This window comes from Buceros rhinoceros, unplaced genomic scaffold (assembly GCF_000710305.1).
Source record: "Buceros rhinoceros silvestris isolate BGI_N320 unplaced genomic scaffold, ASM71030v1 scaffold13111, whole genome shotgun sequence".
Classification (NCBI taxonomy): Eukaryota; Metazoa; Chordata; class Aves; order Bucerotiformes; family Bucerotidae; genus Buceros; species Buceros rhinoceros.
In genome coordinates, this window is record NW_010393788.1 from 30,080 (window position 1) to 54,123 (window position 24,044).

At 48.5% G+C, this 24,044-nt stretch overlaps 1 protein-coding gene across 1 annotated transcript in view; it reads left to right on the top strand.

Moving 5' to 3' along the window:
* LOC104501227 (ankyrin-2-like) overlaps positions 1 to 24,044 on the top strand; it is a gene marked incomplete at its 5' end in the record, with an annotated part of 62,548 nt that overhangs the window by 29,774 nt on the left and 8,730 nt on the right. The window contains 12 exons of the mRNA XM_010145004.1: positions 43 to 129; positions 3,020 to 3,174; positions 3,985 to 4,196; positions 4,856 to 5,060; positions 5,845 to 5,941; positions 8,084 to 8,312; positions 9,960 to 10,085; positions 11,286 to 11,408; positions 12,476 to 12,508; positions 13,821 to 13,842; positions 16,255 to 22,020; positions 23,385 to 23,459. Coding sequence (XP_010143306.1) covers positions 43 to 129; positions 3,020 to 3,174; positions 3,985 to 4,196; positions 4,856 to 5,060; positions 5,845 to 5,941; positions 8,084 to 8,312; positions 9,960 to 10,085; positions 11,286 to 11,408; positions 12,476 to 12,508; positions 13,821 to 13,842; positions 16,255 to 22,020; positions 23,385 to 23,459 — 7,130 coding nt within the window. The remainder of the gene's footprint in view (positions 1 to 42; positions 130 to 3,019; positions 3,175 to 3,984; positions 4,197 to 4,855; positions 5,061 to 5,844; positions 5,942 to 8,083; positions 8,313 to 9,959; positions 10,086 to 11,285; positions 11,409 to 12,475; positions 12,509 to 13,820; positions 13,843 to 16,254; positions 22,021 to 23,384; positions 23,460 to 24,044) is intronic.

The window sequence follows — 24,044 nt, forward strand, 5'->3', positions numbered from 1 at the left end:
CGCTCCCACCCGCGTGACCTGCCGGCTGGTGAAGCGCCACAGGCTGGCCACCATGCCTCCCATGGTGGAAGGCGAGGGGCTGGCCAGCCGCCTCATCGAAGTGGGACCGTCTGGGGCTCAGTTTCTTGGGTAAGGGGTGCCCTAGGGCTCCTGAAGGAAAACCGACGGTCGGTCGATTTTCCTCTCTTGCAAGTTGTGCTGAAATAGTTCCTCTTTCAAGACTTGACCAGAAAAAGATGTTTGTAACAGGCCGGTTGCGTGATGTACAAAACCAGTTGTTAGTTAACAACTCCCAAAGCTTCTGTGGAGGTTTTAACCACTAGCACAATGGTTCATGTGGACATAGTTACGACTCAGTGTTGTGGTATCACAGTGGGAGCAGACCCCTTTGCAGCCAGAGCAGGCGGGTCGTACTCGATGTAAATAATCTCCGCGCAAGGCCTGACTAGCGCAGCACTGAACTGAAGCCCCAACGCAAAGCCTGCTGCACACACAACACAAGTTGCTGCTGCGTATTTTAGAGACTTGTGTCGTGTTCTCAGTGACTCGGACTCTCGGGGAAGCGCAGTGTCTTTGGTTTTTCTGCGGTTGAAATTGCTAAATTAAGCAACAGAACGACCCTGGAATTTTTTGGCCGTTTTTGTCCTATGCTGCAAAATCCAAAGAAAGATCAGATTGGTGTCTGCTGCTGAGCTTGTTTTAGCAATTTTCAGCTGAAAGCAGCAGTTATCCACACTTTTTTTAATTTGTTCTCCCTATCAACTGTGGCATCCAAAAGTGGATGATGGAAGGAACCCCTTCTATTCCAACGAATGGCTTCATGCAGAAATGGTAACACGAGCGATGCTGTGAACAGCCATAGTTCAGATCCGTTTCAATCCAAACCTGTTACTTTACAATCCTGTTACGACGGGCAGTCATCAGAGCCGCTGTCTTCCTTAGTGCTGCTTCTAAAAGATCGACCTTGGGGAGAGAAAACAGTTGACTGGTAGATTTTCGCTGCCCCCTGCTTTTGTTTGGAGTGTGACAGGAAAACACACTTGGTTTGGCTCCTTCCCTGTTGCTCTGATCGGTGAAAAAACCGAGAGCGGGTCTGAAACGCTGCGACTGTGATGCCCGGAGCAAGCCGGCCGTGCCTTTTGGCGGACCAGATACCGCTTAGCATCACCAGTACTGGCCAGCAGGCTGGCTGTGTGCCACCGAGCCTTCTCACCTCTTGGTGGCTTCTAAAGAGAAGCAGGAAGAAATAGAAAGAGCAGGGGAAATACTGTGCTGTCGCACTCAGTCTTCCCATTATCGTTGTCGCGCACAACCGGACCTTCAGTACGCCCCCATTCTCTGTCTAGCGGTTGCTCTGTCTGAGGAGGCTGCCTCACCTCAAAGACGGGATATAGCAGGGTTTTATTCATCCTCAGGTCTTTGTGCCCTTCCTGCAAGCGTGTTTCTGGGTGTTGTCCTGGTAGAGAGGTTAGAAAATTATGGTACTGTTTGCAGCGATGTTTTCCAAAGCCCAAATCCTGCTCCCGTTTAGCTCACGGCCAAAGCTCCCGTTGTCTTCCCATAAGCAAGAAAAGATCCTAAATTGATGAAGCTGATTCTGCCGATTTTGCTGATTTTGAGCTCCAAATTGTCATTGCTAGGACGGAACCTTATTCAGCGTACAGCCTGATTCCACTCTGTGGACCAGACAGTGGCGCTGGCGTTCTGGCACACAAAAATACATAAAGTTTATTTATGTTCTTTCTTTCACTGCTGCTTTGGATGTACTCAGTAAACTTCATCTGCCTACGGCTCCTCCCCCACTTAATGAGGGAGAAAGCTTGGTCAGCCGAATCCTTCAGCTGGGGCCTCCTGGGACCAAATTCCTTGGGTAGGAGAGACTTGAAACAAATTGATGGATGCTGACCTCCCCATTCTTCTCCTCCTTCTGCAATATGATTTTTTTATGTCGTTCTGCCCATGATACCGTCCCCCTCTATCATTTGAAATTTTGTACGCCTAACCCTTAGTGGACCATTTTTCAGCCTTTGTGGTATGTGGTTTTGTTTTGGTGGTATGTTTGTATCTTTTTCTTAAAGTACTGTGGCCTTCATTTTTGTTTTGGCATGAAATCCTCCTAGTTACGTGCTTGATGTCTGTAGCAAAGCAACCTGGAGTGAGACACAAAAAAAAGGAATCTACTGTAAATGTTAAGATGTTTTTCTTATCAAGGACTGATTAATCAATGAGTTCTATGTTGGATACCAGCAGTATACTAGAAAACGTGGCTTTTACCTTGTACATGGTAACCTGTGTGAGTCCTCCAATTAGAGAGGTGTACCTACAACTATATTGTATGTTCTCTCTTACTACTAAGAGTACGTATGTATATGTATAGATGAATATAGATATATGTACACATATGTGCTCTGTGTGTGTATATATATGGACACATACACCGATACATATATTGACATCTGCTTGTAAGGCACCCAGGCAAATTCTTATCTCCTGTACCGAAACAAATGATCTCCTCGGACCTCCTTTGTCTCTCCCAGAGTGTAAATCAGGAATAAATTCATTGGACAGTGTGGAATTACGCCGAAGTTAAATTGGCACAGGACACAACTGCCCACCGATCGCAATGAAATTATTCTGATTTGCACGAGTAGAAGTGAGATCAGAATTTGTCCCACTATGCATATACACGTTACAGTAGATTCTCTTTGAAATGAAGTTGCACAGGTTAACCCAGACAGTAGTGACAACTGCAAATCACCAAATTCCTAGCTGAGCACTATTATCGTACCAAATCGTACCATTCACACCGTGGAAAGAGGTGAATGCACTTTTTCATCTGTCCTTCAGCATTTCCTGGCTCCCTGTGTGTTAGCGACTTCCTAGCTCAGGATTATGCCAAAGTATTCCAGCGAAATAGGTAGAATTCCAGGTCACTTTGTAGCAGACCGAATAGAGTTGCCGTTAATCCTGTTTCTTCCTCTCTCCCGTGTGCGTTTAATGCGCTGTATTGCTGTGCCAGGCCTGTGATTGTGGAGATTCCCCATTTTGCTGCTCTGCGTGGGCGGGAGAGAGAGCTGGTGATCCTGCGCAGCGAGAACGGGGACAGCTGGAAGGAGCATTTCTGTGAATACACTGAGGACGAGCTGAACGAGATCCTGAATGGGATGGATGAAGGTATCCAGGGTGACACGTTGTTTATGCTGCTCCTGCATTACTGCTGTAGCGGGGGGCAGTAGAGTTTTACCTTCCACTCTCTTCTGCACCTCGTATCTGGTCTGCCCTGGAGTTTCTGTCACTGGCCAATCTGCCATCGCCAAGTTGAGAACAGAGGTTAAACTTGTGTTTTCTACTGCTCCTTTCCAGAGTGTTAAAGAAAAGCTTCCGTGGCAAACACCCCTCCAAAACAAGGCGATCCGCAGGCTAATCTTTTCCCAGCAGCTCCATGTGTGGCAGGACCTGTCAGTCCCGGGCGCTCTTGCGTTCTGAGAGAACCGAGTGGTCTTGGGCTGTCTAGGAGCTGCAGAAGTGGTTATCAGTTTTGAAGCCCTTTGAGAAAAAACACGAAAAGTGAACAGGCCAACTCACATACTTAAAGCTGAACTGGTGGCTTGATGCTCTCTTGATTTGGAGTTTCACTTCCTTGACGCTGCTCTAGGCCATAGCGTGAACATGTGCAATGGAAGGGGGCTCGGACCAGCCGCCTCGCTTGTTTGCCTGCTGATTTGGGGGATCTTGTCAGCATGTTCTGAGTTTGCTGTCCCAGGGTCCCTTCAGTTAGATGTTCAGTCTGTTCCTTTCTTGATTTCTCTGGTTTAGCTGAACTTAAAATACTGGGGAATGTTTCCTTTCCCCCTTTATTTCTAGAGAAAATACTTATCTAAGTTGTAGTGAAACCAAAAAGCTTGAATGTGTGAAGTTTGCTGTGTTGCTTCTACAAAATTCTTGTAGAAGAATTCTTCTGACCATCTTCTCTCTTGTCCTCAGTACTCGACACTCCAGAGGAGCTCGAGAAGAAGCGCATCTGCCGCATCATCACCCGCGATTTCCCTCAGTACTTCGCCGTGGTGTCCCGGATCAAGCAGGACAGCAACCTGATCGGGCCGGAGGGCGGGGTGCTGAGCAGCACCGTGGTACCTCAGGTGCAGGCAGTCTTCCCAGAAGGGGCCCTAACCAAACGGATTCGCGTTGGCCTCCAGGTACAAGGCAACAATGGCGAGGCGTATCTTTTCTTTGTTGGGGTAAAATCACCTTCTCTGAGTGGGGAACAAGCATATTCAGCTTTCCAGGTTATATTAGCGTAGGGCACAGAACAATTTCCTCAGTGCTGCTTATGAAGGGCCTCAGAGAGGTACAGAGCGCTGTCATAACTAGGGGCAACGTGCAGGTTCTCAGCGTGAAGTAAACCAGCTTGACAGTTCGCTACTGAAAGAGGGGGATGGCTCTCCCCTCCCTCCGTCCCCTCCTCTGGCTGACCTGGGCCAGGGGCCTGTGCGAGTTGAAGTCCCCTGCGAAGAGCTGGGTGGCTTACTGAACTAGCTCACAGCTTGTTCTAGGGAGAAAAAGCCCCAAAAGGTGACAAGGGACTGGCAGCTACTGGTGAAGTGGATGAAGTGAATGCTGTAAATGGCCTGGCAAGCACCAAGAAAGGGGATGGGACGAGGAGGAAGGTGTCGGAAAAGGGAGGTCTCCCCTTCTCACTGGCAGTCAGGTCTTCTGTCTGCAGATTGCCCTGGGACGTGGCACCATTTCCTGTAAAAGCCTCAGGGTTTCATGGTGATATACAGACCCCCTTCCTTACGCGCTCAGTGAAGTGCTTTCAAGTAACTATTCTGATGTTGCCTTTTGCTTTGGGAAGGCTCAACCTATGCATCCTGAACTCACAAAGAAGATCCTGGGCAACAAGGCCACCTTCAGTCCTATAGTCACGCTGGAGCCCAGGAGGAGGAAGTTCCATAAACCCATCACGATGACGATTCCCGTCCCCAAGGCCTCCAGCGACGGGATGATGAACGGCTACGGAGGCGACACGCCCACTTTAAGGTTACTATGCAGCATAACAGGTAGGATGGCAATCCCAGAGCTTTTCGTGTGCGTCCTGGAGCTGCCAGTCACTGTGTTGAGCTGATTGTACGCATGGAAAGCCTGGTGAAAACCTGGCTGGGATGAGAGGCTGTGAAAATAAACTGCTTTCCGAACAAGTACTTTATAGCAGAAATAACATTTGTTGTTTGGACTAATACAGGATGTGTGATATAATCACAGACGCCAGATTTAGGGGTTTTTTTGCATTTTCCTCACAGCTTTATTTCTTGAGAAGCACAAACCTCTGCCTAGCAGAGTAGGTGTAGTCCAGACACAGCGTAGCAGTACGCCTCAGAGGAAAATATTGGAGTTAAACATGTTATCCTTGCTGTAACAACTCCAAAGCGATCAGCGTCTTGTGCAGTCTCCACAACCCCGTTGAAGGTTTGCACAAAGACTGCGCTCCCTGTCAGCTGGGTCCGTAACAGGTCAGCTGAGAGAAGAGGAGGCGCAGAGCCCCGCTCTGACTTAGCCCAGGTTATCCATAGCTTTTCCTTTAGTTCTTTGTACGTGTTTTGTAAATATTCGTAACTGCTGTTAGAAATAAATGCTTTTATTTCTCTTTTGGGGAGGCTCAGGGGAAGCCTAGACAATCCTCCTAGCGTTAGCGGAGTAATGTGGACCTAAGGAGGAGGCGTCTCTGGGATGATTGCTGACTTCACAGCCATTAAAAACCAGGACAAAAGTAAAATATGTCTTAGAAGCAAGAAAGCTGCAGATTTGCTTTGGTTTAATGTTTTTTCCAATTGTCTGTCTTTCCAGGAGGAACCACCCCTGCCCAGTGGGAAGACATCACTGGAACAACCCCACTGACCTTTGTTAATGAATGTGTGTCCTTCACGACGAATGTGTCTGCCAGGTACCTATACCACGACGCACGGGGTGTACTGCGCTCATTTCACGGGTCTTGTCTTCAGCAAACATTTCCTTTAAAGTATTTTAGTTTCTATAGTCGAAGGAAAGAACACAGGTACCCTGTCTGTCTCTGCTGTGAACCGCTTGGCAAGAAACACCCACATGTGCAAACTCCCGTGGAAATGGCTTTGGGATTATCATCTTACAGAGGGTGTTACTTCCCGAGTACCCAGCGAACGGGAAACCGAGCAGAAAGGCCTGTAGGTGTATCAAACCGCGGTCGAGAAGAGTCTCTTCCACCGCCTGTTCTCGTGATCTCAGCGCTGTTCCAGCCCTCCTCCACTGCCCGTTTTCCCCTCCTCTTCTCTTTCAAGACATAAAGACCCATTTAAGCCTAGGTGCGAAGTCAGAGAGGTCGAAGTCCCTGAAGCGGTGACGTCCCCAGCGGGACTACAGGTGCCACGCAGCCAGGCTGAGGGTGGCGGTTTACAGCACTGCAGTCTGTGTTAGTAGCGGATGTTTCTGAATGCCGGCAATGACATTAAATTGATTATTGCTACTGTTCTGTGATACAGGCGGAGATTTTAACCTTCCCTTAATCTAAATGAATGTTCAACAGACTACTTGATCCCAAAGGTGATTTTAGTTGCTGTTAAAGTTAGAAAATGGGGTTTTCCATCTATTACAGTCAGAGTTAATTGCCACCTTTGCTGCAGAACAGGCTATCTTGGACTTCTTCGCTTGTGCCCCGCTATAAAAGTGCATCTACCCTTGTGCTCTGCTGAGAATCAGCTGATTCCTGACACTTTGCTGCTCACAGCAACTTGTTGATGTCTCCTTAAAGCATTAATGGTGGAGAACAATTTTCCCATTCATAAGTTTAAATCTGTCCAAATGTGGCCGGGAAAGAGATCCATTTGTCTAAAAGACGTGTGAATGGAACTGCAGACTTTGAGGCGCTTCCTGAGCTGCAGCTTGTTTAAAAATTTAGGATCTGCTGGGGCTTTTCAGCCCCTGGCGTATGACAGCGAATCATGTGAGCACATGGTGCTTTCTCCGAGGGTATCGGCTCTCCAGCTGAGTCCGTGGCAGGATTCTGCCCCACGTGAAAAGGGAAGTGGCAGGGTGCGGAGCCTTTGTGTACCAAACACGCCTTCTCTCTTCCAAAGAGCATCGGCCTGTTTTCTAGCCCCTGTGTCTGTCAGGCACTCTGAAAGTAAGCACAGCGCGGCATGTGCTGTTATTCAGCTGCAGATGAAATCTGAGCTGAATCACGCTCGAGAGAAATCACAGCGAAAATCACTCTCGAGAGGCGTGCTCTGTGGTGGCTCACAGCACCACGTCACCGACAGGCAGGAACAAGGCCCCTGTAGATTACATCAGCTCTGGAGGTGTCTTTGACCTCTTGTGTCGTCCGTCGCCATCCCACGGGTGTCAAACTCAAGCGTGCTTTCCACCCACCCAGTGAGTGTTAGTGCAATGTGATCAGCCCCGCAGAGAAACTAAACGAAGTGGGATCTGAGGAAGGAGGTTACTCCTGGTAGAACGCTTCATGCGTTTCTACTGTTCCATTTTGGCATAGGAGTACGATTAGTTGAAGTGAAAGCTGTTAGCTTTGCAAAATAATATAGGTGTTTTGCCAAAGGTATAAGGAAATTCTCTTAATTATTGCAAATGTAATGTATATATTTCATAAACACAAAAATAGGAAAAGGCTCAAATATTTAAATCTTCAGAGAAGGTGTACGAGACTGTCTGCCACGGGACAAGTGTCCTTCTCACAGCCTTACCTGGAAGCAAAGGCGCTTCCAGCTGAGCCAGACCTCACCAGAACGGCGAGCCGTGGCCCGGCGCTGGCGCAGCCCGAGGCCCTGGGAAGGGTTTGCACAGGCACTGGGAGAGTGAGTTCTGGTCCAGATGCTTTCCCTGTTGGTTTTGCTTTGCACTCCTAAATGCACAGGGGTACCATGAGCATTCTTAGGCTCTTCCTCCCAAATGGTAACACTTGTTTTTTCCCTTTACTGTGCCCTGTCATCTGCAGGGGCTGTGGTTACCAGCTGATGCTGCCAAGATGGGAAAACGTACCGTTTTCTCGCTCAAGTCTTCCTGTGCTGATTGCTCACCAGCTCCTCATGTTCTTTTGCAGGTTTTGGTTGATAGACTGTCGACAGACACAAGAATCCGTCACTTTTGCTTCCCAAGTGTACAGAGAGATTATCTGTGTCCCCTACATGGCCAAATTCGTGGTGTTTGCCAAATCGCACGATCCCATTGAAGCACGGCTAAGATGTTTCTGCATGACAGATGACAAGGTGGATAAAACTCTAGAGCAACAGGAGAACTTTGCTGAAGTTGCCCGAAGCAGGGATGTAGAGGTACTGTACGGAGGCTTGCAGCTTGCTCCATTTTCTATTGTCTGGTTGTAAACTGGTATTTTCTGCCATCCCTCTGCCACAAGTACCGAAAAATAATAGTGCTGGCAAATACTGGCCTGCTGCAGTGTCGTGCATCGTGGTAAGACGGAAGCTTTTGTCCAATGCAGGGGAGAAGTAGCTGCGAGATATGAGGAGTGATTGAATCCTACTGCCAGTGGGCAATTGCCGATCTCTTGGTCTGTGGGGCTGTGGGTCTTTGTAGCCCTAAATTCAATCCAGGTACCTCGTAGTTATTTCTGTGGAGGTCCACAATGGTCACTCGGTTTTAACCAGCTCTGTAGCAAGCTGCCAGGAGACACCTTGATTTTTTTAGTTACTCACGTCCTCTTAGAGGAGTGTCGGAGGGAAGTTGAGTTCTGGCCTGATGCTCGGTGGGTGTTGTGAGAAAAGGGGAGCTTGTCAAAGCCAAAAAGGACAGGTGAATCCCGACGTCCAGGAGCTCCCTGAAGGAGCAGCACTAGCCCAAACAGCAGTCAGCAGTGGTCATGCTTTGTCAGCATCTTGGCACAGCAAGAAGCTGCGCTAGCAGGTTTGATTAATATCCTGCTTTATACAAAAATAAAGAAGGTACATTAAATCGGTTACTGAACAGGCAGTAGCTTTCCTGTGTGTGTGTACTCCAGCAGTTTTTTCAGCCCCCTCAGAAGGGATGGCGGACTGGACATGCTTTAACTACATGTACGGCATGTTCTTCTGCCTTGTACAGTCTCTTTGCCACGAGAATCCCATCTTTAAAGGATTTGTCCTCGCCACTCCTGCAGCTCTGACAGGCATTTCTTGTGCAGAGCAGCTAGGTAAACTCCGGGCTTGTAAAGCCAGATGACAAGGCTGAGTCTCCGGGCAGTAAGGACGAGGCTTTACTGCATTGGCACGTGGAAGGGAACGCTTCTTGAGACCGACACACGTGGAGGGGCCATGGCAAGAGCAGCCCTCTGACACCGGCAGTGGCGTTTGCTAGGCATTCCGGAGAGGTTTCTGCCAGCGGCCTGACTTCCAGCAGCTCTGGGCCTCGAGAAATCCAGTGGCAATAAACAGGAGCTGCTGGTAGCCTCTGTCTTTGCCTGCTGCCATGGACCGCTGAGAGCAGGTGAAACACAAGGTGTTCTGATTTAGAAAGCGTGTGCATTGGTAAAAAGGTCCTGTGCAACTTCATGATGTTCCCAGACTGGCTTGTTACTCTACCAGTCAAAACAAGGACCTCTGATGTGATTGCTGAAGAAAATGTCTCTTTGTTTGTTGTGATGAGGCCGGGTTAGGAAAGGATGCTGAAATCAGAGCCAATAAAAAATCCAGAGTAAAATGCAGATGGAGAGTTTGCCCAGAGTCGTGACACCGAGTACTCACTTTGCCATTTCTAGTGTCACGCTCTCGTTATTGAATTATCCATGCATTCCACTGGGGATTGAACACTCTGAACTGTTCCAGAGACTTGAGGTAAGTAAGCGTACAGAACAAACCTTGTAAACGCTGACGAGTCCTGGCAATTTAAGAAATTGCTGGAAACTGCTGTAGAATGATGCTTGAGAAGAAGTCCTGAGTGCCGCACTGGCATTAATCGCCGCTTTGCTTCTCTCTCCTTTCCAACAGGTATTGGAGGGAAAACCCATCTACGTGGACTGCTTTGGCAATTTGGTGCCCCTCACAAAGAGCGGGCAACATCATATATTCAGTTTTTTTGCCTTCAAGGAGAACAGACTCCCTCTGTTTGTTAAGGTAACGGTGTAATATGAGCTGTGGATTGTATTTCTGGGTTTTGTCTCCATGATTTTCTGTCTGGATTAAATGTTGACTTGGGTAGTTAAAACAACCAGACGCAGCTACCTGAAGTGTGGTAAAATGTTTCTCCCCATCGGATTACCTGTGCCCGTGTTCTGCTCGGTAGGCAGGTGTCCGTAGGCAGGTGCTCTTTCAGACACCAGGATGGTGCTGCCAGGAATCCTCTTCTCTACCAAACCATTTAAAGAGCTGATCAAGCGTGATCATGGTTGTTTTTCTGTATCATGGTTTAATATATCACAGGAAAAAAAGCAGAAACTGCAAAAAAGTGTCAGAAAACATTGTAGAATTGGCAGGAATCTATGTGAATGTGATCGCTGTAGCCTGCCCTTGTAAATATGCGTATGGCTGTAAATCCGGGTGTAACTGTTCTTCCGCTGGTCATCCCCGCTCCACAGCAGTGCCAGACTGCCTTGGGGGTGCAGTGAGAACAGCACGGCTCCTTTGTGGGTATCTCAAGTTAGGGTTTTACCACATTTGTGGCAACAAAGGAAAAAAGAAGCAATTAATGTTGAACAATTTCCCTAGTTTTATCCCTGTAGTGTGTATTACTGTGAATAGAGGTTATATGATAATATATATATAATTGAAACAAAAACCTTCCTGTGACTAGGAAAGTTTGTAAAACAAAAGCCAAACCAAAACACCCCCTTTAATCCAAGATTAACTAATGCTTTAGCCCTAACTATGCTGGTGACATCACCACCACGGGCAACGAAGCTCATCCGTGTGGTTCCTGAGACCTCACTGGGGGGTGTGGGAGAGGCTGCTGCCACCAAGCCCCCTCACCTCCTGCTCTGGAGACAGAGGGTCAGAGGCGCTGCAAACCTCTTCCCACAGCCCTCGCCTCCTGCTGGAGCACCCTGACTCCAACAGGACGCCACTGCCCTCGCACCAAACAGTCTGAGAGACATGCTTTATGGATGGGCACGTCCAAAGGGAGGAGGAAGTTGCCCTGCTCCCTCACGGTGTGGAATAACGGCATGGCGTAGCTGACGGTGGTCACACCTATAAATGTAATCCAGCAACTGCCTTCACTCGAAGATTGATCAATACATTTGAGAAAACATTTTGCCAGGCAAGAAGTTTTAAGTTAATCCAGCAAAATCACAGATGTCTGTATGTTTGCTCTGCCAGGTGCGAGACACCACTCAAGAACCCTGCGGACGATTATCATTCATGAAGGAGCCAAAATCTACCAGAGGCCTCGTTCATCAAGCCATATGTAATTTAAACATCACTTTACCCATTTACACAAAGGTACCGTGAATTATTCTAATTTATAACAGTCTATACTGTCATCAGTGCTACCTCATAAACAAGGGATGAGTAGGAGGGCAAAATGCTGCTAAAGCTTTGCAGGCAGGTGTTGTAAAGAACAGATGCCACCCAGAGGCTCTCAGTCTCTTGGGTTTCGTATGTCAGTGTTTAAAGGACTCAGAAGAGATGACAGACACGAGTCGAAAATCCAGTTTGCACTGTGCAGCTCCCGTGGTTTCATCTGGTGTTGCAGAGGAGCTATGCTCAGCTGATTTCATACGGCAGTTTCGCCCAGATCCTGTTCAGGGGCGAGACGGGTCCGGAACTCAATGAGTACCTCTCGGCTCGTATTTTGTTTCCCCCAAGACTTCCCCCAGGCTCTGGCCATGCCTTGTGACGCCTCTCTGGAGGCGATGGTGCTGTCCCTACCTGTTCCACCTCTGTAGATGGTATGTGCTGTTCTTGAGCTATGAAGTACAGAAGGCCCGAAATGTCCTTGTTGTTTTCATTTGCCAGTTTGGAAGTTCCTGGGCTTTGCTGTAGCACTTTCAACTAACTGGCTCATTTCTTTGTGGTGATGGTGAGAAAAATGTAGCAGTCTTGGGCTCTAGAATTTGGGCAGTTTGTAGCTGTGCTCAAAGTACTATCTCAGACTAGATGTTAACATCAGATTGGCTTCAGACAGTGACTTTTCTGCCTACGTCTGATCAAATCTTTCAAGAAGCTGTGAGCACATCACGTGGTGTAAACATGTACATTCTTTCTTCAGAATATGGTTGTAACAGTTATTCACGTACCTGGGGAAGAAAAGGGTCCGGTAAGAGGATCACTAGAGGCCTGACATCGTGTTTGCAATTTGGGTGATTCTGTAGCCGTTTGTGTTTTACACTGACGGTTTCATTTTGTCGCTTTTTGACATAGGAAATTGCAGAACCGTCCTGCATTTTCCTCTTTTCTGTTAAATGCTGCCAGAAGTTATTGTTTCCTGTTCTTGTCTTCTAAAGAAAGTATGTTTTGCCTGCTCTGTTTTCCCCTTCTCTTTTTGCGTGGCACTTTGGAACTGCAAGGAGTCAGAATCAGATCAGGAACCAGAAGAGGAGGTAAAGTCACTGTAACAGCATGTTCTTGCTTCTCCCTAGTGCTGAAACACAACCGACAGATAGCGTGTGTGTGGAAGATGATATCTGTAGTGAGCCAGGCGTGTCAGGCACGGGCTCGGTGCTGCAAACCCGCTGCAGAGGAGCGCACAGGCTCGCTTTCGGAACTCACTGAGTTTAACTTCCCCCACATTAAAATGACAGGTCTACTGATTCAGATGCTCTGGCTTTGGGGGGTATGAGAGTTCATTTTGCTTTCAAAACAGTTCCTTAAGAATGTAAAACCGGTTTTGCTCAAGAATAAGCTGCACCGGTGTATTTCTTTAAGCGTTATTCTCTGCAGCACAATAAAGGGGAAATGGGACCGTTTTTTCTGATGCTGAGAACCATCCCACCTCTTAAAAATAACGTAGGGTTGCTCCTGGACTTGTCTAAAGTCTTCAGAACCAGTGGGTCATTGGCATAACATACTTCCTGGTACCAGCCCTGAGCACGGTCTGAACACGCTTCCTCTCGTTAGCGGTGGGGGGTAGTGGGAAGGGAGGCAGAGGAACACGCCTGCGTACAACAGTTTCCTCTATCAGCGAGACTGCAGTCTCCTCTTGCCGGGACAGAAGTGTTTGCCCCTCCTGTTGCAGCGCTGAAATACCCGCAAGCTCACGTGAAAGCATGGCCCGAGCCTTTAACCTAGTGCCCTCGGTAGTGAGTCAGAAGGTAACACTTCTTATCATCAGGTGATGGCGCAGTTCTGTACCCGAAGCACAAACCCAGTTCTTTCGGCCTCCACAACGCAGCATATGCATTCCTGGTGGAGCCCCCAAAAGCTGGGTTTGACAAGTCTATGCTCGGTAAAAGCAGTGTAAAGGATATTGGGAAACTATTTCTCCAGACACTGATGACTTCTTATTTAGGCGAGACACTAAAACACAAGAAAAGACAAGCTCATCGATGGCTCCAAACACCTTCCCTTTGAAATTCTTTTTTGTTGACTTCATTCATTCATTTTTATATTAATTAGTACATTGACATGATTGCAGGCTGATTAGTTCGGGTCAATTAACAGACCCTGGGGACCCTGGGTTACCATGTAGCCCCCTCTGCATCAGAGGAATTCACGCTTCACTGCTAGGCCTGAGGTTTAGTCACCTCACACATGAATTAAGCCATGCCTCTCCTGTGACCGTAAACACAATCTTGGGTCCTTGAGTCTGTGTGTCTCATACCTCTAGTGGGTGGGCCTCAACCTCTGCTACTTCACTAGGGACTTTATCGATTGTATGCAAACTTTTAAATTTCCCCCTTTTTTCTCTTCCAGGTTGAAATGACTTCGGAAAAAAGTAAGATTTTCTTTCTTCTTTTGAAAACGTTACAATGCAGTTGGTATGAAAGCTGGTTAAGAATAGCTAAGCGAGACAGAGAGCTAAGCTCTAACTGCTGTTGCTAATACCACCAGCAATGAGAAATGTGAGAGAAAACACCGTAATACCGCAGCAGCTATCCAGTTACATACTCCTTAATTAATGTCTGAATTAACAAGTAACACGGTTGGAAGCAGTTCATCTAAGCGTTTAACTTTCCTTTGACATCCCTAGTGCTCCCGCTATTGCTATATCGCTCGTACGAATGCTCATCCCGCCATTGTGTCTCCTCCATTCGCTGACACGCGTCGCCTCATATTTGAGATCAATGACAGTATCGCTTTTCATGGAAACGAAAGCCATGCTCCAGTGTATTGCGTTACACAATACAACCAGGCAGAAAAGCGATACTGTCCAAAGTAATCGGGCTGTTTAACCCTTCTCCCTCCCTCCCGCCCTGCTTTACTGTGGTGAAATAGGACTGGAAATGTGAGGGTTACGCTCGGTACAGCCTGTGGGCCTTGGTATGTACAGAATCAGGCCATTATTGTTAGAAACTGAGGGCGAGCGGTTCGCAGTGCCAAAGGTCTCCGTAAACGAAATCAAACAAACATCTGTTCAGGCTGAAGAGTGTCTCTAGCAAGAACCGAGCTCAGATGTGTGATCGCCCCCCTAACACCTCCTTTGTCCAAAGCAGAAATGCTTTAGAATAGAGAGCGAAAGTCACCGCTAGCGAACAGACCAGCTAGCAGCATGAGGGGAAACAGTGCTCGCCATGGTTAACAACAGTGTTAGGCCCAGATTTTTGCTCAAATTCATTATTATTTACCCCAGGACAACCCATTTAATCCCAGTGGAAAAGACACCCCACAGTACAGCCAGCAGAGTGGAAGCTCAGTTGCCCCCCCCACCTTGGGACCAGATTTCCAGCACCAAAGTGACCCCAGTTATAACTAACTCCTGCACAGCAGGAACATTTAGCCCTTGCTAGACACGAGAGAACCGTGTGGCAAAACGGGTGTTTGGTACAAAGAGGTCCCCACCCGTCGGTATTGCTCAGGGTCCCCTTATTTGCAGCGACTTTCAGAGCGGCGTGTTCCAGGTGGGTCACTGCCTTCAGCAGAGAAATGCACAGCTACAATAAGAACACCCGTAATTCCTAAGCTTTGGGCTCTGTTGGCAGCTCGCCTCGGTCCTTCCCTTCGGTTCCGTGCTGTTCAGTGCACGGTTTCTCGTCGTCCTTCCGAGAATTTAATACTCCCAGCAGGCGGCTGTGGCATAATGGGAATTTCCTGTATACCGATTGGCCAGATCAGTCACGTATTTCACCACAGTACGTTTGACAATATTTTCACCTGTACTTTTCATTTATACGATTAATTTTGAGAGCCGTTGTTTTTTTAACCGAAGCTCCATTCCCAGCAGCATTCGCCACACCTTTGCTTTGCATGGAAATAACTTGCCTTACATGGGTTGTATGTGTGTGTCTGGTGTGACTGTCTCTGATTTTTGGTTGCCATACATGACATTTTTTAAAACTCTGAAATCACTTCTAAGTTGATTCACAGTTTTTTCTTACTCTCTCTCCCTCTCCTCTCTGTCTTCTCTTTCCTGGGTCGGTTCAGTAGTTGTCAGTGAGGATGTTCCAAGGAAAGGACCATGCCTCTGAGAACACAGGGATGTTTGTTTCCTTGTTTAGGTGTGAAATCCCCTTAGATGAAATGCCGGTTTGCAGCTGATTCAGAGCTCTACCCATTTGAGCCTCTTGTAGATTCCTGCAGAGCTACTTGTAACTTTTTATTTCGGTCTTTAAGAGGAAAAAAACCCAAGTTAACCCGCTGTTATTCGGGCAGTTTGCTAACACTGGCTTTCTCTTAGAGGAACTCGACTCTCAATCAGTTCTAACGCTTTCCCCCTTTCTCTTGTTTATTTTTATTTGAACATTGGTCTGTAACATCTGAACAATCTTGAGATGCCTATCTTTGTGTAATTCACTGTGTTTCCTCTGGCTTTACTTTGAAATTTTGTTGTTATTGTTGTTGTTGCTTTGGTTGTTTTTATTTTAGTGGTGTCCTGATTTGATTTGTTACAGCTTGGATAACGTATGTGTGGTTGTGCTAGATCGATCAAGTTAAGCAAGTTATTTCCTGCCATTTTCCTTTTCAGTTTTTTTTTTGTTGTTGTTGTTTTTGTTTGCTTTTATTTTTTTCCCCCCCGTTAGCTTTGCTTTGCTCTTGTACCCTCAGATCTTGTGGATCCACCATTCCCGGCCCATTTTGTTGACCTTCCCACCACTGCAACCAAAGACTGTCATTTTCAGTCCTGATTACATTTTCCAATCTCTATTTTTGATTTCCGTTTTACTTTCAATGTTTTTCATTCGCATCAAAGATGACGAGACAGAATCTACAGAAACATCTATCCTGAAAAGCCATCTGGTTAACGAAGTCCCCGTACTAGCCAGCCCAGACCTGTTGTCTGAAGTTTCTGAGATGAAACAAGATCTGATCAAAATGACGGCCATCTTGACCACTGACCCCTCTGATAAATCAGGCTCCCTTAAAGTGAAAGATCTGGGAAAGGCCACGGAAGAGGAGCCTGGAGAGCCTTTTGAAATAGTCGAAAGAGTGAAAGAAGACTTAGAAAAAGTAAATGAAATTCTGCGAGGTGGGTCCTGTACCAGAGAAGAACATCTTTCCAAACAAGATCTCGTAGAAGAAGAATGGGTCATTGTCAGCGATGAAGAAATCGAAGAGGCCAGAAGAAACGCTCCTTTGGAAGTCACTGAGGCGACCTGTGTAGAAGTCAGGCTAGACAAAGGGACGGCAAAACCGGAGAAGGCAGACATGGCCGGCATGGTAGATTACCTTACAGAGGATTTAAAAACATACGTTTCTCTTCACGAGGTACAGCCGCAAGCCTTACAGGATGACGTAGTAGAAGAGAGGTTTGAAGCAGTAGTAATAAGCAGGGATTCTGAGAAAGGAGGACAGGCATCTCCAGCAGCCGAAACACGAAGTCCGCAGGAGCAACACAAGCCAGCCTTGGAAATCAAAAAGCCTGTTAGGACGAAAGTAAGAGACAAGCAGAAGCAAAAGGAAGGGAAGGTGCCCCCCAGCAAAGAACCACCAGGAGCCACGAAGCTCACGTCAGGTGAGTCACTGGGTGAGGCACCTGGCTTAACACCGACAGCCGCTCCCGAGGCTAAAGCTGTGTCCCCTGTTATAGAGGAAACGCCTATTGGCTCGATAAAAGATAAAGTGAAAGCGCTTCAGAAACGAGTGGAAGATGAGCAAAAAGGACGGTCCAAGCTACCCGTCAGAATTCAAACGAGAGAAGGCACTGCCGAGAAGGCCTCCAAAAGACCGGCACCCGTCAAAAAGCCGGCAGCGCACAAAGCACAGCCGCCTGTTTCTCCTTCTTCCAAGACAGAAAGACTCGAGGAGACCATGTCGGTTCGTGAACTGATGAAAGCCTTCCAGTCAGGTCAGGACCCGTCCAAGAACGTCTCGGGACTCTTTGAGCACAAATCTGTCAAGCAGAAGCAGCAGCTCCCTGAGAAGGAAACTGCTCGGAGAAAAACCGTTCCGGCACAGAGTGAAACAAGGCGAGTCGCAAGCCACAAGACGGACAAGCAAAAGGACAAACCCAGCACCCAGGTGTTAAAAGCAGAGAAAGAGCCACAATCAAAGAAAGGAAAAACGCAAATTTCTACTGTCGAAAGTACCAAGAAAGCCACAGGTAAAGACCAGGGAAAAGAGCAGAGCAGCAAAAAGCCACCTGCTCCACTCCCTCCAGTACTTGATGATGAAAGTGCCAAAGATACGGCGGCTGCGAAGGGCAGGACTTCTGATGACCAGGGAGATACCGACTTCCAGATCAGCCCCAACCGGAAAACCTCCACAGACTTTTCTGATGTCATTAAGGAAGAACTGGAGGATAACGACAAATACCAACAGCTCCGACACCTCTCGGTGACGGAGGAGGGAGAGCTTAACCTGGAGCAGGTGCTGACCAGTCCTTTCAGTGTTGCTTTTCCCACGGACTATGTGAAAGATGGATTCCTCCCTGCTCTTTCTCTGCAGAGCGGCGCTTTCGACGGGAGCTCCGAGAGCCTTAAACACGAAGGTGTGGCTGATTCGCCGGGCAGCCTGCTTGAGGGGACCCCTCAGATCAGCTCTGAGGAAAGTTACAAGCATGAGGGTCTGGCAGAGACTCCAGAAACCAGCCCCGAAAGCCTCTCGTTCTCACCAAAGAAAACTGAGGGGCAGATGGAAGAAGCCAAGGGAGCAGCTAGAGCAGGCACAGCAGCAGAAACATGTTCTCCGAAGGAACTCTCTGCAAAGGAAGATGAAAAAGGTATTACTGAAAGACAGCTAGATGCTGTTACCGAGACTAGCAAGTCTCGGTCTGACCCTGTATCAGAAGAGCTTGTACCTACAGCCTCTGAAGAAGAGGCTGATAAACTTAAAGAACGTAGCTCAGCTTCCGTTACGGAAGATATTAGCAGGGACACAGAATCCAGAACCACTGCACATTTCACTCAGTCTTCTGAAACACATGACACTGCTGTAGAGGAGGAAAAAGATGTAACCTGTGAACGCCGCAGTCTGGTTAGAAGTCCCCAGAAATTGGAACTTGTGCTTGCTAGCCATGATAGTGAAAGCTGTAGCCCAGTCGCAGATGACTCTCTGGCCATCAGTCATAAAGACTCGCTGGAAGCAAGCCCGGTGCTAGAAGATAACTCCTCACACAAAACGCCCGACTCCTTGGAGCCCAGTCCTATGAAGGAGTCTCCCTGCCGTGATTCCCTTGAGAGCAGCCCCGTGGAACCGACAGCGAAGGCTGGTCTTCCGGGGCAGGGTCCTCTTCTGTCTCTTCTTAGCAAAGGAGAAACCTGCCCGGAGCTGGCATCGGTGCGTTCCCGGATTCTCCGTGACCCTGAGGGAAGCGCCGATGATGACAGCGTGGAGCAAACATCCCTCATGGAGAGTTCTGGGAAAAGTCCTCTTTCACCTGAAACTCCTAGTTCTGAAGAAATTAGCTACGAAATCACTCCTAAAACGGCAGACTCGCAGGCACTGTCAAACCTACCGAAGCCAGCTGTGATCCCCGAAGTCACTGAAGAACCGGAGGATGATTCCGAAAGCGAGCCGAAGAAGCGATTCACCCCTGAAGAGGAAATGTTTAAAATGGTGACCAAAATCAAAATGTTTGATGAATTAGAACAAGAAGCAAAACAGAAGAGAGACGGTAAAAAGGACTGTAAGCAAGACGACGCTTCTGCAGGCGCTGATTCGGAAGCCGCCCCTGAAGCCGAAGAACCAGAGGCGATGGCTGTAGAAGAAAAAGGTGTACCTACGGTGGTGATGTCTGCAGCCGAACCGAGAATGAGCTCTTCCTCTTCGGAGAGCGAGCCAGAACTGACCCAGCTGAAAAAAGAAGCCGACTCCGGCCTCTTAATGGAGCCCGTGATCCGCGTGCAGCCGCCCTCACCATTACCATCCGGTGTCGACGCCAGCCCTAGCCCCGACGATGCGGGGTTTCACCCCATCGACCCAAACCAGTGCTCTGTCGGGACAGGCGCAGGTGACGCGGAACAGGACGGGCCGACAGGAGGTGGCGAGGAGGAACCGCTTGCCCTCAGGGGCAGCTGTAAGGCTTCCGTGAGAGGGTCGGGCACTTGTCCTTCTGACAGCTGTGCATCAGCAGAAGACGAGGAATCAAAGTGTGATGGTACAGACTGCGGTGAGACACTTAGTCCCGGTGCCCCACTCGTGCAGTCTGGGGGTCCTCTGTGTCACTCCACTGGGGACAGCTCTCAAAAAGAGGATCACGACGAGTCTTCCCTGTCTCTATGGCCGCACGATGCTACTGAAAGTGATGTCAAAGCCACGGTGTCGTTAACGCAAACAGACTTTGCTTCTGCGGGAGCTGTGTCTGAGAAGGCGGCCGATGGTTCTTGTGGACACGGTACCACGGCGTACTCCGTACCACAGGATGGCAAATGGGCTGAAGGTGATACCGCCGGCCACTCTGCTTTGGGAAGTGGTTTGGGGAAAGCAGATACAGCTTCTGAACCAGCTCAAGGAGATATTCCTGCCGAGGAGCCCTTGGCAGAGTACTCATCCCTTACCACCGACACGGCGGGGCTTGACAGCAGCATGGCCGATGCTGCAGAAAGTGGTGCTCCTTATATAGTGAGCCCGTACGAAAACGTGTCTTCCAACCATTTCTTCAGTGACTCTGAAAGTCGGGTAGGACCTGGCGGAAGTCTGCTCTCGAGGGGAAACAGCTCTCTAGAAGGGCAAGAGCGGAGCGGCGAAGCTTTACTTAGCAGAGATGCGGGTAGCGAGTACGGCTCTCCAGAGGAAGTCTACGTGGAAACAGGGGTGAAACCAGGGGACGCGCTTCAGAAAATGTCACGGGGGTCTTCAGCGTCAGACTGCACCACGTTAGCTGAATCTGCCCTGGAGGATACGAGGGGTGACGCAGAGAACTTGATCAGTCAAGTTGTCATCACTAAAACCGATGTGGATTCTGACGTGTGGAGCGAAATACGTGAGGACGATGAAGCTTTTGAAGCTCGGGTGAAAGAAGAGGAGCAAAAGATATTTGGGTTGATGGTAGACAGGCGCTCTCAAGGCACGACACCGGACACGACACCGGCCAGAACACCCACCGAAGAAGGGACGCCGCTTAGTGAACAGAACCCTTTCCTGTTTCAGGAAGGGAAGTTGTTTGAAATGACTAGAAGCGGAGCCATCGACATGACCAAAAGGAATTATCCAGACGAAAGCTTTCACTTCTTCCAAGTGGGGCAGCAGCCACAGGAAGAAGTTTCTTTGTGCGAAGAAGCAAAAGAGGCAGCAGAGATGGAATCTTCTAAGCTGAAGAGCTCACCAGATCCATTCTCACCTCCAGAATCAGAGGACTGGGATGCACAAGACAAAGATACGTTGAAATACTCCCCCCCAGCCTCTGAGCCTGGCGACAAATCAGAAGAAATGACGGGTGATGGTGTCGGCATGGGCACCGCCAAAGCAGATCTTAAATCCAGAATTCCCATCAAAATGGGTATTTCAGCTTCTTCGAAATCACCAAAGAAAGAAACTGCTGCCTCTGAAGCCGAGCCCTTCTCCGGAACGGAGACCGACGTGGTAGGCAGCAGCCCGGTGCCTTGCCCCAGCTCTCCTGAGCAGACTGTAATAGAGGATGAATTAGATGATTTTTCCAAAGCCTCCAGATTAGTGTGTTCGGAACAGGGTGAGGAATCCCCAGACTCTTCACCGGAGGAGCAGAGATCGGTGATCGAAATCCCCACTGCTCTGATGGAGAGAGTGCCTTCCTGCGAAAGCAAATCCAAAATTCCCGTGAGAACAGCAGCTGCCGCGTCGCAGTCCTCGCCGCAGGCAGGAGACGAGAGCCCGCCCGCGGACGGCTTCCCAGACGATGTGCAGTGGGATGGAAAAGACGACCAGGCAAAACCAAAGTCTAAAATTCCCGTCAAAGCGGCTCTCCCAAAAGGCGAGCCGCAATGTCCGTACACGGAGGCGCTGGCCCACAAGCTAGAGTCACCCAAAGCGCCCGACGCGACGAGCAAACCGCCGGCGAAGGCAGATAACCGCAGCAAGTCCGAATCCGATGCGAGCGTCCCCATGGAGCCAAAGGCTAAGCGCTCACTCAAAGCTAGGAGTTATGCTGAGGCAGAAGCAGAGAGCAGGGAGAGGGAGAGAGAGCTGAAGCTTGAGCTAGACTCAGATGAGGCAGCAGCAGCAAGAGCCAAGGTATTTTCATCCCGGTTGCCAGTCAAAAGCAGAAGCACTACAGCCTCCCGCGGTGCTTTTAGTCCCACAAAGGACAGTAAGGAACAGTTTTTTGACCTTTACAAAAACTCCATAGAATTCTTTGAAGAAATTAGCGATGAAGCTTCTAAATTAGTGGAAAGACTCACGCAGTCAGAGAGAGACCAAGACTTAGTTTCAGACGATGAAAGCAGTAGCGCCCTAGAAGTTTCAGTAATTGAAAATGTGGCGTCCAGTGAGCCTCAGCAGGCAGTTCCCGAAGACATCTTTGACACCAGACCCATTTGGGATGAGTCTGTAGAGACTCAGATTGAGCGAATCCCTGACGAAAATGCCCATGACCATGCTGAAGGTATTTGCCAACGACTGGGATTCCCTGTGCGACGCATGTCATGAATTAAACTTTTTGGTTTTCCGTTTCCTGCGGGGGGTGTGTGTGTGCGTGCGTGTGTGGACACGTGTAACCAGTGTGGCATTTTCTTTTCAGCTGCTGGTGGTTAGTCGTGCAATTTTTAATTTTTTTTTTTTCCCTGTGAGCTGTGTTTGGCTTTTTGTGTTTTGTCTCTGTGTTTCTGTTTGTGAAACAATCTCAAGATTGCAAACCACGGTTGTTTGTGGGAAGTGTTGCCTTACCGAACAAACACACTTGTAAAAATACCATCAACTGATTGCTCAGGTCACGTGCAGTTTGGCTTTTGGCTTTCCCTGGCCCTCTCCTTAACTATTAATCATTACTAATAACGAATCGTTTCGGCACTGATTCAAACCCAGACAGGCCAAGTCATTTTGATTTGCATTGTTACCCGAGAAATCTGCAGAAGTTTGAAAGTGAAGGTTTTCGTGTTCCTTTTTTTGACCATCATCTGTCTCAAGAAAATCCTGCGTCACCAGTCACTTGGGCAGAGGTTTTCTGGTGGTTGGTTTTCCTCTCACCTACTCGCGCTGCCGAGCGTAGCTACGATGGAAACGCAGTAGCTAAAAGGAAACCTGCCTCTACCCTTAACCCCAAGCCGTGTTCGTAATCCGAGGTGTCCTGCACGCAGGGAAAATCAAAACTCAAATTCTGCCATCCTCCAGCTAGCTTTGGGGATGGGAGGAAGAGTCAGCCTTGCTGTTGCCAAAAGAGTAGTGAATAAACCGCTGATTCTTTTCCTTGCCTTCCCTGTGAGTATTTTGTACCCCTCCCTAGCTGCAAGGGGCAAGACGCTAAATTAACATCTCAAATGTTGTGAACCATGAGAGGAAGCACCATAGGGACTGTTTGGGCAAGACTTTCCCTGCCACACTCGGAAGCACCGGTCCAGGTGGATCGTTCCACCATGGCGCGTGCTGAGGAGGCACGGCAAAAGATGGCTCTTGGCTTAGGAGAAGTCTTCGATTTGACCTCAGAATGAAGCTGCAGAAGAAGAAAAAGCTTGGCCAAAGCAGGCACTTGACCCCTTGCTTAGATTTTTCACATGAAAGCCTGATTTTTCAAATAGAAAATGTAACTAGATTTTGAAAAATCAAGCTGCCTTTTTTTGTTTTGGTTTGGTTTTCCCCCTTTCTTGGGGAGTTCCAGTCCTCGCTTCAGTTACGGCCCATCTGCAGTTCGTTAGATTACAGCACGCACTTACTTAGGAAAAAAGCCCATTTCCCCTTCTTGGGCTGTATCATCACCTATGAGAATGGGTTTTAACTTGTAAAAGGCAACTTGTGGCTCTCTTTGACCTGTAGATCAACAGGACGATCAGGAGAGGACGGAGGAAAGACTGGCCCACATTGCCGATCACCTTGGATTCAGCTGGACAGGTAAGAAAGACGCATGTCACCTGCTCCAGCAGGAAAGGAGAGGGGCTTGCTTGTTGTCATGGGCATTTCAGATGCTTTCCTGGTCAGCTGCAGATGTTTTTGGCAGCTCACTGCCTTCTGCTCACTACGAAGATGCCCACAGCCTGTTAGGTAAGACCACGGCTGCAGAAGGAAAGCGTCCGTGCTGGCTGTGGCAGCTCCAGGCGGAAGACTCCTAGGACGAGAGGGCGACAATGAACTGGCCTATGTCACCCTACTCTTTCTTGTGCAGTGCGACAGCTCGGGACATCATGTGTGCCCTGGAAGTCCTGTGCTGGAAGGGATCCGCTCTAGGGGTGGATGGCATCACCATCTTTTGGTCCACCCTTTTCTGTATCTATCACTAGAGCTCCTGGAGTTGAAGAAAGAGGAGCAGAGCATCCCCAGAGATAACGAAGGGAGCGCTCTGAACTGTTTCTATGAGCATCTTCAGAGGCTGTGCAAAACACTGCCGATACACGTGCTTCCTCTCCCCTCCTCTGTTTCACTCATAGAGAAGACTGGGAGCGTGTGTCTTTGATCCCAGTGTGGATTGTCTTGAAATCA